Source organism: Elgaria multicarinata, chromosome 1 (assembly GCF_023053635.1).
Source record: "Elgaria multicarinata webbii isolate HBS135686 ecotype San Diego chromosome 1, rElgMul1.1.pri, whole genome shotgun sequence".
Lineage (NCBI taxonomy): Eukaryota > Metazoa > Chordata > Lepidosauria > Squamata > Anguidae > Elgaria > Elgaria multicarinata.
Window position 1 is genome coordinate 40,493,482 of NC_086171.1, and position 18,787 is coordinate 40,512,268.

At 44.9% G+C, this 18,787-nt stretch overlaps 1 protein-coding gene across 1 annotated transcript in view; it reads right to left on the reverse strand.

Annotated features, from left to right (window-relative positions):
- Positions 1 to 2,522: 2,522 nt before the first annotated feature.
- Positions 2,523 to 18,787, reverse strand: part of OXSR1 (oxidative stress responsive kinase 1) — a 111,546-nt gene continuing 95,281 nt past the window's right edge. The window contains exons 13-18 of the mRNA XM_063126437.1: positions 18,200 to 18,358; positions 13,819 to 13,880; positions 12,046 to 12,098; positions 10,287 to 10,355; positions 10,028 to 10,092; positions 2,523 to 6,391 (exon numbers count right to left, since the gene is read on the reverse strand). Of these exons, the coding sequence (XP_062982507.1) occupies positions 6,317 to 6,391; positions 10,028 to 10,092; positions 10,287 to 10,355; positions 12,046 to 12,098; positions 13,819 to 13,880; positions 18,200 to 18,358 (483 nt within the window). The 3' untranslated portion in view covers positions 2,523 to 6,316. The remainder of the gene's footprint in view (positions 6,392 to 10,027; positions 10,093 to 10,286; positions 10,356 to 12,045; positions 12,099 to 13,818; positions 13,881 to 18,199; positions 18,359 to 18,787) is intronic.

Genomic DNA, 18,787 nt, shown 5'->3' on the forward strand with positions numbered 1-18,787 from the left:
GGTGTGGGGCTGAACCTCCAGGTACCCAGAAGGATGATTAAGCCCAATACATTTCAAATATAAATCTTCCAATCAACTTGAGTCTTTGGTACCCAGCTACTACAGAAAGATTCTTGGGATCGTGTGCTTGCAAGGAATATACTCTAGTACTGAGCAATGGCACCACCACCACCCAATACCTATATAACTCGGTGTTTTAAATATTCACGTCAGAACATGTGTGCACACCTCAAAAGCACTCATTGTCCAGAGGTCGTAGCTCATGGCACAACTCATGCATTGGTTATTTCTCGGTTGGACTACTGCAACCTTCTTCTCACTGGCCTTCCTTCTTCTCACATCAGTCCGTTGGTTTCTGTTCACCACTCTGCTGCTAAGATCATCTTCTTGGCTCGCCGCTCTGACCATGTTACTCCACTGCTGAAATCTCTCCATTGGCTTCCAATTCACTTCAGAATCCAATATAAACTTCTCCTGTTGACCTACAAAGCTTTTCACTGTCTAGCTCCTGCCTATCTCTCCTCTCTCATCTCACACTATTGCCCCGCTCGTGCTCTTCGCTCCTCTGATGCCATGTTTCTCACCTGCCCAAGGGTCTCTACTTCCCTTGTTCGGCTTCGTCCATTTTCTTCTGCTGCCCCTTATGCCTGGAACGCTCTTCCAGAACATTTGAGAACTACAAGTTCAACCGCAGCTTTTAAAGCTCAGCTAAAAACTTTTCTTTTTCCTAAAGCTTTTAAAACTTGATTTTGTTCTGACTTTATACTGTTAGTTTTACCCTACCCAGTGCCTGTTTACCCTACCCTGTGCCTGTTTGCATTCTCTTCCCCTCCTTATTGTTTTATTATGATTTTATTAGAATGTAAGCCTATGCGGCAGGGTCTTGCTATTTACTGTTTTACTCTGTACAGCACCATGTACATTGATGGTGCTATATAAATAAATAAATAAATAAATAATAATAATAATAATAATAACTCAGAAACCCAGTTGCAAAAGGAAGAATTTTGGTGGCTACACAAAGTTCCCACAGCTGCTCCAACATTGAACTGTAAACAGATTCATCCTTTTAATCTTTTAAAGGTTTAATCTTTTAATCTTTTAGAGGTTTCCGTCACTGGAAAGTTTGCACTGGCTGTATTTCACACGAAGAAAACATACACAGCTGGCATCTACTGGGAGAGACCAGTAGACCACCCAGCTGTTTATTCCAGGTACCGGGGCAGAAGGTATATTGTCGTTCGCTGCTGACTATAAGCCAATTTCTCTGGAATGACTTGGCATCACTGGACTTGGCATCACTTATGTTCTTAAGCAAGAGTGCACTTAGCACATGCTTCCCATGTATGTACCCTTGCTCAACTAAGTTTAACACACCATGTTCTAGTTCAACACACACACACCCCTCACACGAGAGAGGTCAGCCAGCAGCAGCTCTCCAAAGGCTCTTTTGTTCCCGCTGGTCAGCGTCATATATGGTTGAAAATGCCAAAGAAGAAAACATAGGAAGGCACTGAATAAAGGAAAGGCAGGTGCTGGTGTGGGGCTGAACCTCCAGGTACCCAGAAGGATGATTAAGCCCAATGCATTTCAAATATAAATCTTCCAATCAACTTGTGCTTGCAAGGAATATACTCTAGTACTGAGCAATGGCACCACCACCACCCAATACCTATATAACTCGGTGTTCTAAATACTCACGTCAGAACATGTGTGCACACCTCAAGAGCACTCATTGGCCAGAGGTCGTAGCTCATGGCACAACTCAGAAACCCAGTTGCAAAAGGAAGAATTTTGGTGGCTACACAAAGTTCCCACAGCTGCTCCAACATTGAACTGTAAACAGATTCATCCTTTTAATCTTATGTGGAAAGCTGCTTAATTGCCTCCAGGTGATCAGAAACGTTATAGTAGTTAGATTTTTGGAGCCACAAATGACTAACATTAGTTACTGGCATGTGTTGACAGAAGAATTAGAAACTTGCAGACTTATTTGTAAGGCTGCATAAAATTGTACTTCTCATGAGACCAAAAGCACATTTTTAAATGTTTAACTGCTTCAACATTCACTTGAACAAAGTACATTTTTAAGCATTAAATAAGATGTTTATCAATTTATAATAGTGTGGTTATTCTCTTGTATGTATGTGATGCAACTGAGGCAAGCTATTTGGGAAATTTGCCGGAAAGAGGAATGGGAATCTGTAATATGTAATCCACTCCGCAAAAGCATCGGACAATTTTTTTATTATTGATTAAAAATTAGAGAAATACATGCAGTAAAATACAAAGTCAAAGAAAAAAGGCTGAATATTTTACATCTTTCATTAAAATCTACAGTACAACAAAATTGTGTAGAGGTTCTTGTTATATTAATACATCATCATCATCCTTAAGAATAGCAACTAAGTTTAAAAAAATACCAACTGATTTCTAGGTTCAAGTTCAGAATTTACCCAAAATAAAAACCCTTTGATCCGTAAGGGTAAAAAGGTTAGAAATAATTTCTTTTTTTAAAAAAAAAAAAAATCATTGGCACTTTTGAACCTCAAGAACAAAATAGTCATCTAGCACTTTTAGTATCCCAAGAAAAAACGAAACGAAAAACATACTACCACCAAGAGACAAGTGCCTAGAAAACTAATAGCAAAGGGTAGTTGAGGATCATTAAAAAAACAAACACCAAGGAAAGAGCTAGCATGGATACTATTGTCTGCTAGACCTGGGTTAGACAGAAACGGGTGGAAATAAATAGATACTGCATAGGATTAGTAAGGAGTCCTAATCCAGTGAGAAGTACAACAAAGGTATGCACAGCATGCAGGCAAAAGTGAAGTAATACTGTACCAGAATAATTTGGTCTCCATAGCTGAAGACAGGTGGGCAATTTGGATGGAGTGGGGAGGGTACATTCTACTTTCCCCAAAGTTCCCCACCCCTCATGGCCACCCCAGGCTAAGACCAGGACCTTCCATCTTCAAGGGCTGGGATCTGTTTCAGCAAAAGGTTGGGCGGAGCATGTTCAAGGGGGCGGGGCTTGAGGCACGTTCTGCCCACTTTAGTGACGTGACATCACAGGCTCCAAAGGACTTCCTGCCCACCTGAAGCAGGTGAGGGCTTCAGAAGCCAATGATCACTGTGGAGCCTCCGAGGGCCACTGCGATCATCCATGTGGGGACCCCACATCCCTGTCAGAGGCCCACCCAAAAGTTGACCAAGGACTCTCCGTTGTTGCCTCTCCCATAAAGTTTTTTTTAAAAAAAGAAAGATTTAAACTACCCATCAGTTTTTGTGAATGTGCAGGCTCCAGCCTGCTCATATAAGCCCATAAGCACAAAAAAGAAAAAAATGGTGTTCTAGAAGGGATAAGTAGGGAGCACTAGAACTTCCAACACTCACACGCAAAGCCCAAACAAAACTGATTTCACTCTCCCTCCACATTATGGTTCTATCAAAGCTCTTCCGCTTCCCTGTCCTTCCTTGCTTCATTTTGTCCCCTCCTTTCTAGCAGTTTTGCTTGTGACCTATTGGTGGATCTAGCCAATATTAAAACTACAGGCTTAAAAGCTATAAAAAAAAATGCCATTTTTTTAAAAAAGAAAAGGAAGCTTCCATAACTGCTCATAGAGAACAAAAATATATAAACATATTTTGTAAGACTTCGAAAACAAAAGATCCCTACCGAATCCAAGTTTCCCAATTTCTCCCACACCAACAGTGGGCCGATGTGTGCAAATTAACGCTGGCTATCTCTTAAATCGTAGTTAAGAGCTCAGATGGGGGAATGCGAACTTGCACGCGCCCTCCTGCTCCAAAGCCTTCTCCCTTCTCGACCTTAATCGTCTGCGCTTATAAACCAGCCTCAAAACTCTGCGGTTAAAGCTAACTGCGGTTAAAATCGGATCAGCTGTAATATAAAAACCATGGCTAAGGATGGCAAAGGAAGAGGGCGGCAGAGAGGAATTCACATCGGAGAAAAGAGAGGTGCAAAGGAAGAAAATTTGTAAACCACCTCCCAGTGATTTAACCATGGTCCCTACTGGGCCTACTCTGTGCACATTATAAGGCAGTGGGCCAAAATGACAACTCCGTTCAAATCGTTTGGTATGTAAATTAATTACAGGTTGAATACAGTTTCATCGTATAAAATACTTCAAAGCCAAGCAGTGATACACAAAAGCCCCCACTGTGCAAGAGGGGCAGGGTGTATGGGCGTGTAGGGAGGACCCAACACCATTTTATTATTCACATATTGCATTACAAGTGTTTCTTTTCTCAAACTAAAAAGTATAATTTATATGTAGAAATTCAAAAAATGGGGGGAGGGGGGAGAGACACACACTGCCAAATACTCATTTCTTAAAAAAATACTAAACATGAGCTATATTGGATTCAGTTACATCATCTTGATCAAACTTTGACACTTGAGCTGAGAGTATAAAAAAACAGTTTTGCAAATTCCAAGCAGTTAGTGCAGCAGGAGGGACAAACTTGCCCAGAGCTTAAACCTTGCCGTGTATGTATCTACCGGCAATATTTTTATTGCTGTAAAAATTGAACAGGGGCAGTTCCATATGTACCAGTTTGTGCGGAAAAAGAAAAAGGACAAATGCATTTTTATCTTGAACGCACTGATGAAATGTTCTCGGAGACTAAAACAGTCAGGAAAGGTTTCAGTAGAAGCACACATCTACACACACACACACACACACACACACAACACATTACTTCCATTTGCCAGACCGCATGATCAACTAATATCTATGTATGGAGAGCATCTGATTTTATGAATGGTTGTGCATCTGTCCACATACCTCCCTACCCTAAAGACTAAACCTACACCCATCAAACTTCGCAAAATTACAATACCCATCTACTTACAAGGGGCTCCTTTCACAAAGTGGTTGCAGAGACAATCCCATGACGAGAGAAATGTGTCGTTTGAAGAGACCTTCAAAATTAACCTGCTATTCTTAAAACAACACTGGAAACTGTCAACTAGCATACTAAGATGTTTTTGTTTAAACACTCTGCAGAACTACAATTCCCACGGTTCCATAGTCAGGACACACAACAGTTTTAAGGAGGTTTGAAAACAATTTAGTTGTGTAGGGCAGATACACTCTAAGGGCTCTTTCTCACACACTGTTACCCATCAAACAATAATACGAGTGAGGTGTGCTTTGGGGAACAGAGCAATCTTGATAAGAGTGTAACACAATTCCTGGGACAGAAATTTTGGTTTTAGAGAACTTTTCCATGTTTAGAAATATGCAGCAAGGGAGGCCCCATCACATACATCGTACAAATGGATTGTAAAGAGTAAACATAGAGCACATGGTGCTCTAGAACAGCCTTGCCCAACCTAGAGCCCACCAGATGTTGGCTGGGAGATGATGGGAGTTGCAGTCTAACACATCTGGAGGGCACCAGGTTGGGGAAGGCTGCTCTAGAAACAAGTGGCCTAGCGTGATCAGTGGCAACCTTCACCCACCCCACCCCAGCGACACACATACAGACACAAACCACGATGTTTTTCCAAGTTTACAACATTTTGCATTAATGAGATTAAGGCTAATCGCAGGGCAGGCAAAGCAATTTCTTTGCTGCCCTGGATCTGTTAAATAAGCTCCCTCAAAGGCTGCTAAACCAAAGGACTTCACTAGGTTTGTACAATGATTCAGTCTGGTTTCCAATATGCTACAAATCTGGAGCCCTCTAGATTTTGGACCCCAACACCCATCAATCCCAGCCAGCATTGCCAATGGTAAGGAATGCTGGGAGTTGTAATCCAAAACACCTAGAGGACACAAGGTTGGATAAAGGGGTTATAAGGGGGGTTGTCACCGCTGTTCATTTTTTTTTTAACCTGCAGCCCCCAATGCCAAACAAGCACAGGTTAAGCAGCAACAATGCAGCCGAACAAACATGATTCACAAAACAAAGAAATCCATCACGGCAAGACAGTTGTAAAGAGTAGTGGAACCCCTGTTTCGTACTCTCAGTAGTATATCTGTTTTTTTCTGTTTTGTTTTAAATAGTTAAGGCAATAATAGACTACAAACATGCAGGCGGATGAATGGATGGGTCTGCACATCTGGGAGGAAGGAAGAGAAGCCGACGGTCTTTAAGGGCGGCTGTGGTGCGGGACACTGGTGCTGGGAGACACTGTGACACTACTTGGGAAACGAACCAGGGTCAAGCTTCTAAGAAAGGGGACTGTAGTTTGGTTCTTTGGCAGTAGTGGTTTCGCTTTTAGGCCGACAGAAGCGCTCGAAAGCTGCACCCACGGGGACCATCGTCTGGGAGTGTTGCTTTAGTTGATGCTGAGTTGGGCAAACCCAATGAGTTTGCTGTCGTCAGGGATGTCAGAGCCTTCAACACCGGATGCCTGAAAAGACAGAGGTAGAAGCACAACAACTGTAAGAGGCATTACAAGGAATGGAGAGAGGGCACAAGCCACCGTTTCAGCTTGTTTAATGCTCGGGAATTCTATGCAAAGACGCATTCCTGCAATTTAAGAACGTAAGAAGAGCCCTGATGCTGGATCAGACCAAGGGTCTGTTCACAGCAGTCTGTTCGCACAGTGGCCAGCCAGCTGTCGACCAGGGACCAACAAAGCAGGTCATGGATGCAAGGGCACCCTCCCACCCATGTTCCCCAGCAACTGCTGCATACAGGAGGTAGCACATAGCCATCAGGTGAACCGCCCAGAGAGCTTCGGCTATTGGGTGGTATAAAAATGTAATTAATTAATTAATTAATTAATTAATCAGGGCTAGTAGCCATTGACAGCCTTTTCCTCCAGGAATTTATCCAACCCCCCTGCCCCCCACCCACCCCAGCATCCAAATTGGTGGCCACCACTACATCTTGTGGTAGTGAGTTCCATAGTTTAACTGTGTGCTGTATGAAGAAGTCCTTCCTTTTATTTGTCCTGAATCTCCCACCAATACGCTCCATGGGATGATCCCACTGGATTCTAGTATTATGGGAGAAGGAGAAAAATGTCTCCCTACCCACACTCTCCACACCATGTATAATTTTGTACATCTCTATCATGTCTCCCCTCAGCCTCCTTTTTTCCAAGTTGAACAACCTCAGCTCTTTTAACTTTCCCACATAGGGGAGATGTTCCAGTCCCTTGATCGTTTTAGTTGCCCCTTTCTGCACTTTTTCCGTCTCTATAATATCTTTTTTTAGATGTGGTGATGTAAAATTTACCAAAATTCACCAATCGCCATTTGCCCTTGTCAAGTAAGAAATTACCTCTGGGCCAGCAGGTAGGGGATTTTGTGTTAACTAGATGAGAATGGGTTCTTCGCACAACCCCACCAACGGACGCATTGGAAACTGTGGCAAATAGTCACAAAGGGATTTACACTGGTGGGGATGTGTGTCTATATCTATATTGGGCTGGGTGGGCAGGGAGCGGGTTAAGTAACTTTTGTGCCATTGTTTGTAAGTTCTGTGATTGGAATGAGCTATGCAAGCTCCTCCATGTGGACCTTAAGATCTTCTGACAAGGCTCTGGTTTGTCATCCATCTTCTAGGCAGGCGAGACTGGAAGTTCAATATACAACTATTTTATTTTATTTTAGAATAAAAAATAAAATAGCTAAACTAGGCAAGAATGCATAGAACTGGCTTCGCTGGAATAGTTTAATTGGGTGATAAATTTGGGTTAATTTCTTGTAAAAGGGCTGAAAAAAGAAGAGGTGGGATTTAGAGCTGTCCACGGGGTGACAAGGAAACAGTACGTGAGGTGACAGTGTGTGAAAGACAGGGAAGCAGACTGGAGCCCATCAAGTATGACTGAGATCTGTGCTCAATGAAAACAACAACACATCTCATTCCCTAGGCCAGCCTTCCTCAACCTGGGGCGCTCCAGATGTGTTGGACAGCATCTCCCAGAATGCCCCAGCCAGCTGGCTAGGGCATTCTGGGAGTTGTAGTCCAACACATCTGGAGCGCCCCAGGTTGAGGAAGGCTGGCCTAGGCAGTGAAATCAGAACCAGGGCCTTTTCTGTGCTCCATATCAGTATTCCCAACCTGGTCCTCCAAATGGTTTGGACTACAACTCCCAAAATTCCTGCCCACTGGCCATGCTGCCAGGTGCTGATGGGATCTGAAGATCATAACATCTCGAAAGTACCAACTTCGGGAAGACTGGTTTAGAGCAATCTGGTTTTAGGTTTCTTTCTGCAACCAAGAGGCCGGCAAACTTGTAAAGAAAAGATCATCAAGCTTTTGTTGAAATTTCTAGATGATAAATTCCTGGAGGAGAAGGCTATCAATGGCTACTAGCCTTGATAGTTAGGTGCTACCCCCAGTGTCTGAGGCAGTAAGCCTGTGTGCAGCAGTTGCTGGGGAACATGGGTGGGAGGGTGCTGTTGCACCACGACCTGCTTTGTTGGTCCCTGGCCGATGGCTGGATGGCCACTGTGTCAACAGAATGCTGGACTAGATGGACCCTTGGTCTAATCCAGCGTGGCTCTCCTTATGTTCTTATGAATGGCAATTTAGAGAGAGCAGATATGGTGCCAGGCCAAGTTTTTGAGGGCCCTTGGCCAACGCTCCCTCAATGGGCACCCTCCCTCAGTGAGTCCACCTTCTCATCACCATTGCCACCAGTGCTCTTGCTCCTCATCTCTCTTCTATCATTGCTACCACTTGCTTACTTGACAGACAAAGAGCCAGTGAGCAAGTATGCAGTAGCATCTACCACTCCGCCTTGGCACCACCACCATTGTCTGGGCCAGAGGGAGAGGCAGGTGAACAGGCAGCTTGCCATGGTGGAGAGCAGAAGCGGCTCTTGTCGGTGGGCCCCTGGTGGGGTGTGCACCCTCAGCAGATGCCTGGCCATGCCTGCCCTTGACGCTGGCCCTCATATGTGAAATATCCCAACTCCTGCCCCATGTTCTTTCTCACTCATACAAACGCAGGATGCCAGGGACTGCTCTTGTTGCACAGACACTCCAGTCAATTACACACACAGGGAAGCATGGCTGGGAGAGAAGCATCAGCTTAGATCCTTGGTGCGTTAAGGTCCACAAGAAAGCAATTCACTCAAACAGTGAAAGGTAAATGTTGTTTACTCCAGACCAGAGTTCAGGTTTGCATGTTCTTTGTAGAGCAAAATTAAAAACACAGTTTGTCCTGCACTCCAATGCAGCTTGAAAGGAACACATGGGACAGAAGGTAGTGGGTAGGCAGATTTAGGTAGTGGGAAGGCATTCCTAAGCTAGCGAAGGATTTAAATTAGAGATACTCATCTCTAGAGCATCAGTTCAACAGCACTGCAGTTCTTGGTGGTGCTTGCAACATTTTGTTGCAGTCCCACTTGTCCTGGATAAATAAAGTCCTTTTTCTAGAGCTGTCTGAAGTACTCCTGTTCAGAGTTCTAGCCAACCAGCCATAACCTCTTCCAGGATACTCCCTTCTATCCTGCTCCCGCAACACTTCGTATGCTCACTGGGCAGTTTGCTTGTTTTCGCCCTTTTAGGAATTTTTGAACTTCCGCGATCTTTTGGTTCCCTCCAAGCATGCTGGAGACCTCCTTCTTGCATGTGGATGGTCCTGCTTTGGGTGGTTACATTATGGTTGGCACTCACCTCCAAACATCGCTAATAGAGGGAGTGATACTTTTACCCTGCCTTTTGATCCAGTTGGGTCCACAACTCCAAAGAGCTAAAAATAGCCACATCATTTTTTTAAAAAAAGCACTAAGAAACAAAACCAGGATATCCACAACAGAGTCTTAGCATTCAAGTAACCACTGTTGTGAATATCAATTGATCTCAAAGGTCCTATGAAAACGAAGCAGTCTTGCCCCAATGTCTATCAATTTGCAGAAGAGAAATGAACATCTCCCGTTGCACACTACTATTTCTGCTACGACTGTGTGAACTATCTGAAAGCAGACCCCAGTTTAAGGAACAGTGCATTAAATAAGTATACCCAGATGCCCTAAAGAAGCCTGGAGCAGAAGCATAAATCAGATTAATAAGGGGAAAATAGTAAATACCAGTTTGAAAGTGACAGATCGATTCGTCTGGGGCTCTTCAACAATTTTTTGTAGGTTTGCAGCAACTGAAACGGCACAGAAGGTGGACACACAAAGATGGCAAATTTAAGCATATTTACAAACAAGTTTTCCCAAAATACTGTATAGGGATATACTGCCATAAAGAAGGATAGTTGGTCCCCCCCTTGGGCTGGGGAAAAAATAAGGCAACTTTTACCCACAAGATCAGTGCAGGGTTAAGGGGAAACAGCACTGTTACCTATTACTAAGTCTCTGCCATCCACAAGACCAGCTGAGATGAGTTCTTGGGATACTCCATCAGCAGTATCTGGAAAGATCATAATTAAAAGACGTCATATTTGCATACAACCAGTCTAAAACAATTTAGATTTTAAAATGTGTAGGTAGCGGACACCAAAGTCTATTTGCTATTTGTTCGATATTATGTATGCATGTATTATTTTATTTATCGTAACCTATCCTGAATGAATTGTATCCAGAAAGGGAGGGAACGGGGAAATAAAATAATTTCATAAACTGAAAAGTGAAGTCCCGGCAACCTATCTATCTGTAAGCTATCTATCTTTTTTTTATCTCAGGGCTCATCTACACCAAGCAGGATATTCCACTATGAAAGCGGTATATAAAAGGCAGGAGCCACACCAAGCAGGATAAAGCACTATGAAAGCGGTATATGGTATGTGTCAATGGGTCCCAACAGTTGTCAGTGCACTTTAATACCACTATAAAGCAGCAGTGTGGCTCCTGCCTTTTATATACCACTTTCATACCGCTTTCATAGTGGAATATCTTGCTTGGTGTAGATGCGCCCTCAGACTACACAGGATCGAGCTGCGGTTGCTCATCTGGGAAGGAAAAGCACTCTGCATGGTGCTCAGAAGAGTCTGCAGCCCAGCTGAAATCAAGCCCTGAATATTATCCCCTCGGGATGTTTCTTAAAACATAACTGCAGAAGTCTTGAGCTGGGAAACTCATATCAGTTGCAGTCCCGATTCCTACGGGCTCTGCTGACTTACTCTTGGTTGCCACTACACCCAAGCAGAACAGCCTGCCTTGCAAACAAACTTCTAGCTTTCATCATTCTCTTTGCTAAAAACAACCCAACCTGCTAGTGGTTCACCTTCAGGCACTGCAGGCAATGGCGGAGGGTGGGTGCGTTCCCTGTCCCTCCTGTTTATAACATGGAAAAGGAGCACCCGTGCTTCTGACTTGCTACTAATATCTGTAGCCACACCAGTCCCATACTTAAGAGATCATGGATTCAATTGTAGCATTTTGCATGTGTTCTGGATGTGTCCTTCCCCCAGCTATTCTGGGGTTAAAGCCAAATCCATACAGACACAACAACTGTCATATCTAGCCCTACTTCCCCTGTTTTGGGAGAAGATGTTTCAGGTAATCAATCAGAATCAGATTCAGAACTAGAAGACACAGCACCGGATACCAGCCAGCCTGTACCAGTGGGGGAAGAAGCTCTCACAGGCGATTCCCCAGCTGGGAGTCAGCCCTCTCCAGAGCTTATCTTCTCAAGGCCAAATCCTACACACCCAGTGGGAAGTGAGGTTTCTTCCGGAGGTGAGCGTCCCGACAAGTTAGCTGATGCTAGGGTTCGTCTTAAGCTCAAACGCACGGCGCGGAAGGAAGGCATGAGAAAGTCAGTTTGATTACGCCAGAACCTGCCTCCGCACCAGGCGCTCTGAAGTTATGGGCATTTGGGAAGTGGCTTCCTATTCTTCTTAAATGGTCAATTGTCTTGCTTAGTTTGCATAGTTTTGCCTAGGGGGACGTTTCCAAGAGGTTAGACTCTCTTCAGGTAGAAGAGACATTTGTTGCTTAATAAAAGCTTTGTAGATTATTTAGCAAGCCTCATCGTTTGCCTCCCATCGAAAGCAGGAGTGTTCTGAGAAACACGACAACAACATTAGCAGCACTCCTGAAGAAGATTTCTCTTGCCCCACAACCAGTACGCTCCTATTTCCCACACACACCCCTCTCACCTCTTCCTGGGGTGAATTCAAATCGGATGTCGTTGAGCTCTTTTTTAGAATTCCTGTTAGGGTGGAGAAAAACACAAGTTAAATTCTAAGGGTTAAGAACAGCATTAGAAATGTAAAACCCTTTTTATTCTTCCATTAAAGCAACGATGGCAAACCAGCAGGCTAGACACAGCTCCCAGCTAATTTTACCCAGTCCTAACAACATTACACCAATTTATAGTCAAGCAGGGTAAAAGGTTTACCTGGAGTTTTGTTCACAAAAGATAAACATTTATGTTTTAAGAAGGACATAATCCACAATTGAATTTACATCTCTTTTGGATTTCGTATGCAACATGTTACGTCCGGGTGCAGACAGACTCTTTAAAGTTAGATGGCACCAAATATATTATGGAACCCGACTGCTTGTGACAGGATCAATTTGCATGGCAAAATGCACTTTTGGCCCCTGGAGCATACTGTTGTGCCCGATATAGGAGTGGATTGTCTCTGGTTTAAAGTTCGTTACTCAATAATTATGAAGAGGAAAAAGAACAGGCTAAACTCAGTTTGAAAAGGGAGCTCTGGGTTCCACAGTCACTGGGTTGCAATCTAGAATGCCCTGAAAAATTCACAAATACAACTTTGTTTGGCCATCAGCAGGCCAAAGCCAGAGACTGCATCTTTAGCTGACTAGTATTAAATGTGGCTGTAAAATAAATATGTAGGACTCTGCTACCATTGTAGGCTTTCGCATGCTGAAAATGAAGTCCACTTAGCAATAGAGAAAATGCAGAAGCAGAGACCTGTCTGGCAAAGGCTGAGAAACTAGAGTAGAGCAGGGAAGCAGGTGGTGCATTAAAAATAATAGGGCTGTGTCTTATTACATAATAGGGCTATCCCAATTATGTGAAGGTTTAGGTGGCTGGGGAAAACCTTCCCTAAAACTACTAACCTTTTCCACCGATATTTGCAGTCTGATCACTGCCAGAAATCTTTCACACTTCCTATATGATCCCAGCCAATTGGTGAAGATGTGTTTGGCATGATGGCATTACCCTACCATCAAGCCAGATATGGCTATGTGGCCATGTTGCAATGTGAATTCAGAATGAGGGCAAGAAGCATGGCCTATAGTCTGAATGAGTGCTCACTTTCACCTCTGCACACAGCTCTTCAGCCCTCAAAAAACCTTCCCAAGGGTGGATAGCTTCTTGCAGGGAGGGAAAATGTTAAGCACATAAGAACTTAAGAATGAGTGCTCTGATCCTGGATCAGACAGAGGGTCCATGTAGTCCAGCATTCTGTTCACACACTGGCCAACCAGCTGTTGACCAGGAGACCAACAAAGCAGGACATGGGTGCAACAGCACCCTCCCACCCATGTTCCCCAGCAACTGGTGCACACAGGCTTACTGCCTCAGATACTGGAGGTAGCACATAGCCATCAGGACTAGTAGCCATTGATAGCATTCTCCCGCAGGGATTTATCCAACTCCCTTTTAAAGCCATCCAAATTGGTGGCCATCACTGCACCTTGTGGTAGTGAAGTCCATCATTTAACTACGCGCTGTGTGAAGAAGTCCTTCCTTTTATTTGTCCTGAATCTCCCACCAATCAGCTTCAGGGATGACCCATTGGATTCTAGTATTTTGAGAGAGGGAGAAAAAAGGTCTCCCTAGCCACACTCTCCGCACTAGACCCACATACTGCCTCTCAAACCAAGGCTGGCGTCGAACGACAGCCTGCTGGTTAAACCTGGGTGATGTCCACTTGCTGACACAACGTGCTTACCTTAACCTTAGAACGAGGCTGATGGGGACCTTCGGTTCCTCTTGTGCAGGGGCAGCAGGTGCCTTATATAAAAAAAGAGGAAGGGGAAATATCAGAGGAAGAGAAGGCGCTCTGCTGGAAGTTTCTGCAGCATCAAAACACAGAAGAATCATAAGATGATGGAACAGAAATCTGACGATTCCAAGACACTATAATATGAAATACACCAAGACAGAGCCAGGGAAACTGTCAGGGATAGAAGGTAGGGTCACGAGGTCTTGTAGTTTTGGCTAAGATTTAATTAGAAGTAGTCTGGAAGGCTTTGGGCCTGGTCGGCCTCTGGAATGTCACAATCTGGGTGAATTGATCTCTGTCAGCATTCTCAGAGCAGAGATGGAGGAGTGGTTCTACTCCCTGCAAGCCACCTGTTTGTCTTGGCCATGGGCAAGAAGCCCTCTGTGAGAAATTGATAGGGAAAGGGTAGGGGTTTGCAGAAGGGTCACCCAGATTGAAGCGCCATCTTGGTGGGCACAGCAGTGCCGCCCTGTTTGGACAGGGGCATTGCTGAAAGGCCAAAAGCCCTGGTCTGTCAAGCGGTCTGAAAAAGGCCTAAGGGACCTGTCAGAAGCAGTCTCTGGGAAAACTTGCTGGATGGATTTTGCTCATTGTTTGATCCATCAGCAATATTTGAAAGAATATTCAGGGTGGAATCACTCCCTGCTGACCCACACACACACCTTTCCTAACCCACGTCAGATCCGCTATCTGACTCCATGGGATTTATTTGTCCTTGTCCCACAGTTCATGGTTTGACTTGTTTTACTCTTTTGCTCTGAAGCACTTCCTCCGCCCACAAAGTTTTCTCATGCTATATTTAACAGCTTCCCTAGTATACTACAGTGCAGAGGAATCTTACACAGCAAGGAATCAGTGCAATATAGAGCAAAGACAACTCTTCAATGAACTATGCAATACGTTCAGCAAGCCCCTCCTCCCCTAAAAGGGGGCAGGGGGAGGAAAATACAGCAAAATTGCAGTGAGTAAATAAGACTTTCTGAAGGGTACACACTTGTTGCTATCGGGGTGGAGTAGATTCAGTTATGCACACTGGGGGGGGGGGGGGAAGGAGGAACAGAGCAGCTGATGGGTGGTTGCATCTTTCTGCAGGGAGGTGGGGACCGTTTAGACTAGACAGCCTTTCAGGCCAATTCCAGCTCTGCATTCATTTCAACATAAGACCGCACAGCCCCCTCCCCAGCTATGATGTCACTGTCCCCTCTCTGGGCTAGAGAGAGTCTGGCCTCCCTGTAAAACTTAACCATTGCCAAAAGAAAAAGAAAAAGAGAGAGAACAAAAATGAAGTTTGCATAAGCGAATTGATGTGTAGACGCAAATTGATAAATAATTGTAATACAACTTATTGTAATGGGGAAGACAGTGACCAGGTGTGCTGTGTGCCTACTCAATCTGATTCCCAGGTGCTGTAAATGGGCAGCTTCAAGGTCCCTGCTGCTCTTCCCTTTTTACGGTTCTTTATCTTTAACCTGGAAGGGGTCAGGGAAGTCCCTTTGAAAAAAGGATGCCTTTAAACAGAAGACTGTCCTCTGACATTCCTTCAGATAGATGGTTTCAGAGTAAGACACGTGGCCGCTGTGCCGCTGTATCTTTAAGGGATCATAGCTCAGTGGTAGAGAACAGGGAGTGGACCCAAGAAGTGCCAGGTTCAATCCGGGCATCTCCAGTTGAACGCATCATTAGGTGATGGAAAGCTCTTCAGACGGAGACCCTGGATTGCTGCTACCAATCAGAGCAGACAATATCTGGCCCCATGGACAAGTAGTCTGACCTGATGTATAAAGCGGCTTCCTGGCCCTGGAGAACTTAGCAGATGCTCCTTCCAAAACTGCCCCAGAAGCTTCTGGGGCAGCCACATTTCTCAATGGGAGAGGTGCCTGCAAGGTTAGAACTGGCGCCTTGCCACATGATATACATAGAGGGGGCTGGAGAAAAAGGATAGGGCAAAGGTCAGACGCAGCCCTCGGGCGGGCCACCCTGGCATAGGTTGTGATGGGGATAAACTGAACAGGGTCCCTGAAGGCCTCTTGCTCTACATAGTTCTCTGCTGACGTCAATGACGCTACAGCTGTCATGTCTTACAGCTGTTGGGGATCTGTTCAGACACAGCCATGGATATCCAGGGCTTGTTTTGAAATGGAGGCCGGGCCCTCAAGTATTTCATTGCTGGACCTGCACACAGAGAACATCTGCAGACCCTAAGCCAAGTAAGTGCTATTTAATTTTAGCCAACTGGAATCCAAGAAGAGCAGATGCCAAGGTTTGTCTTCGAAGATTAATGTGCTGTCAAGAAAGGAACAGGAGCCCTGTGAGCTCAACAGGTTTATATATAGCCCGGCTCCAAAAACCATGAAAATGTTTCTAGGAAAAAGCTGAAGCCCTCAAGTGTTACTCTAGCCACAAGCGCCGCCAAACTATTCCCAGCAGACTTGTTAGAGTCACGGCAGGAGAACGATCCCCCGCCTCTTCCCAATGTTACAGGCCTCACCCCAACTACAAGAACAGCCAGCCACTTCTTCACATATAACAGTTATCATCATCCGGCAGCCATCGTCAAGGCGCCATGATTTGGCACAACTGCAAGACACGCTCCAAGATGTCTCAAGTATGGGTTGACTTTGGCAGACATTGGCTCTGCATTAAGAAACCCAAGTTTACTTGTTTTTCCTTCAACCCTCTGTAAAAGATGGGCCTTATATTAAAACCAGGGCTGGGCAGCTTGTGGACCTCCAAGGGTTTGGGCCTACAACTCCCATCAGCTCCAGCCAGCGGTAAGGGATCTTGGGAGTTGTAGGCCAAAACTTCTGGAGGGGCACAAGTTCTCCAGACTTGCATTAAACACTCCAAGCCACATAAAAGCAGATGACACAACAAATGGCTCAAAGTGCTTCAGATGAAGTATCTCAGTACTTCTCAAAATAGCCCTGCAAAGGAGGCTAGTTCTGATTATGCTTGCCCCATAGATGCGGAGGCTGAGAGGAGAATGGCTGGGCTACGGAGTCTGCTCATAGCTCAAGTGACATTTTGACCAGCGACCTTGTGCTTCTTGGGTCCTTCTCTTAGGCTTGCAAAAAGAAAGAGTGACAACACACATGCACTTGTTTTACATCCAGACGCTTAACATCTGGAATTGCCAGGGGTCCTGGGGTCCTCTGCGTGCAAAGCAGGTGCTTTATTGCTGAGCTACTGCCTCTCCCACATCCCCAACTTCTCTGAACAGAAGAGGGCTGCATATATTTTTTTACCCACTGGGATGAAAAAGCAGCCCGGGGAGCACAAACTTAAGCTGAAAAATGACAGGAGTGGAAAAGGTCAAGTGACACCCCCCCCCACACACAGGAATGAATAAATGAAGTCCACAGTACGTGTAGTTCAAGACTTAGCCACGAGAACAAGTCTAGCAACATCTGTCGAAAGACGCATTCTGGGACATTTCCTCTACTTGGGGGTGAGGGGAGCAAAACACATAAGCCTCATTGTTGCCACTGACTGGCAGCAACTTGCCTGAAACCTTGGAGTTTCTCTCAGCATTACGTGGAGATGCCAGGAATTGAATATGGGACCTTCTGCATGTAAAACATGTGCTCTATACCACTGACTACATTTCATTTCATTTCCTATATTTCTATTGAAGCTCTCTGGGAGGTTCACAATAATAACAATAAATTATTATTATTATTATTATTATTACTACTACTACTACTACAACAACAACATTTGTATACCGCCCCATAGCCAAGGCTCTTTGGGCAGTTTACATAGGATAAAAACCACTTAAAAACAATATACAAAAATTAAAATCACAAAAACATGCGATTTAAAACCACAAAAACATACAAAAACAAACCCAGGCTCATTACATATTGCTAAATGCCTGGGAGAAAAGTCTTGACCTGGCGCCGAAAACAATGTTGGAGCCAGGCAGGCCTTGTCAGGGAGATTGTTCCACAATTGGGGGGCCACCACTGAAAAGGCCCTCTCCCTTGTTGCCATCCTGAGCTTCCCTCGGAGTAGGCACTCAGAGGAGGACCTTAGATGTTGAGCGCAGTGTATGGGTAGGTTCATGTCGGGAGAGGCGTTCCGTCAGGTATTGCGGTCCAATAATAATAATAATAATAATAATAATAATAATAATAATAATAATAATAATACAACCACAGCCCTTCCCACATCCCCAACACCACTCCTGCCCTTGCATATAACAATTTAAACAATCCAATTGTCCACCCAGGGAAGGTTTCAAACTCCAGCAGATATTTCACAGCTACTTCTGCTTCCTTTTAGCCCAGAAATCCAGGAGGCCTTCTCCAGAATCCCCTGGCCTTACCTGTGCTGCCGAAGGAGCTGACGCAGGTGCCTGAGAAGCTGGAGCAGGGACAGCTGGAGAAGGTTGTGCAGGTGCTTGCCCTGCAGGCTGAGGTAGTTGAGCAGGAGTCTGGGCTGGGATATTGAGCAAAGGGCCCGTGGGCTCAGCTGACGGAAAGAGCTAGATGTTTTTTAAAACAACAACAACAATACAACTTGTGAGTTTCAGGGAAAGAAAGACAGCCCCACGTCAACTGCCTCAAACTTGTTTGCCAAAAAAGACAGACAAAGTGCTTCTGCCGGTGAGATCACATTACGCCAGTCCTTTTACAACTTCATTGGCTGCCAGTCCAGGTCTGGGCCCAATTCAAAGTGCTGGTATTGACATTCAAAGCCCTAAACGGTTTGGGGCCAGGTTATTTGAAGGAACGCCTCGTCCCATATGTACCTGCCCAGATCATCTACAGGGGCCCTTCTCTAGAAGTCCCTGCCAAAGGAAGTGAGGCAGGTGGCTACTAGGAGGAGGGCCTTCTCCAGTGCGGCACCCCGGCTGTGGAATGAGCTCCCCAGAGAGGTCTGCCTGGCGCCTACACTGCACTCCTTTCGTTGC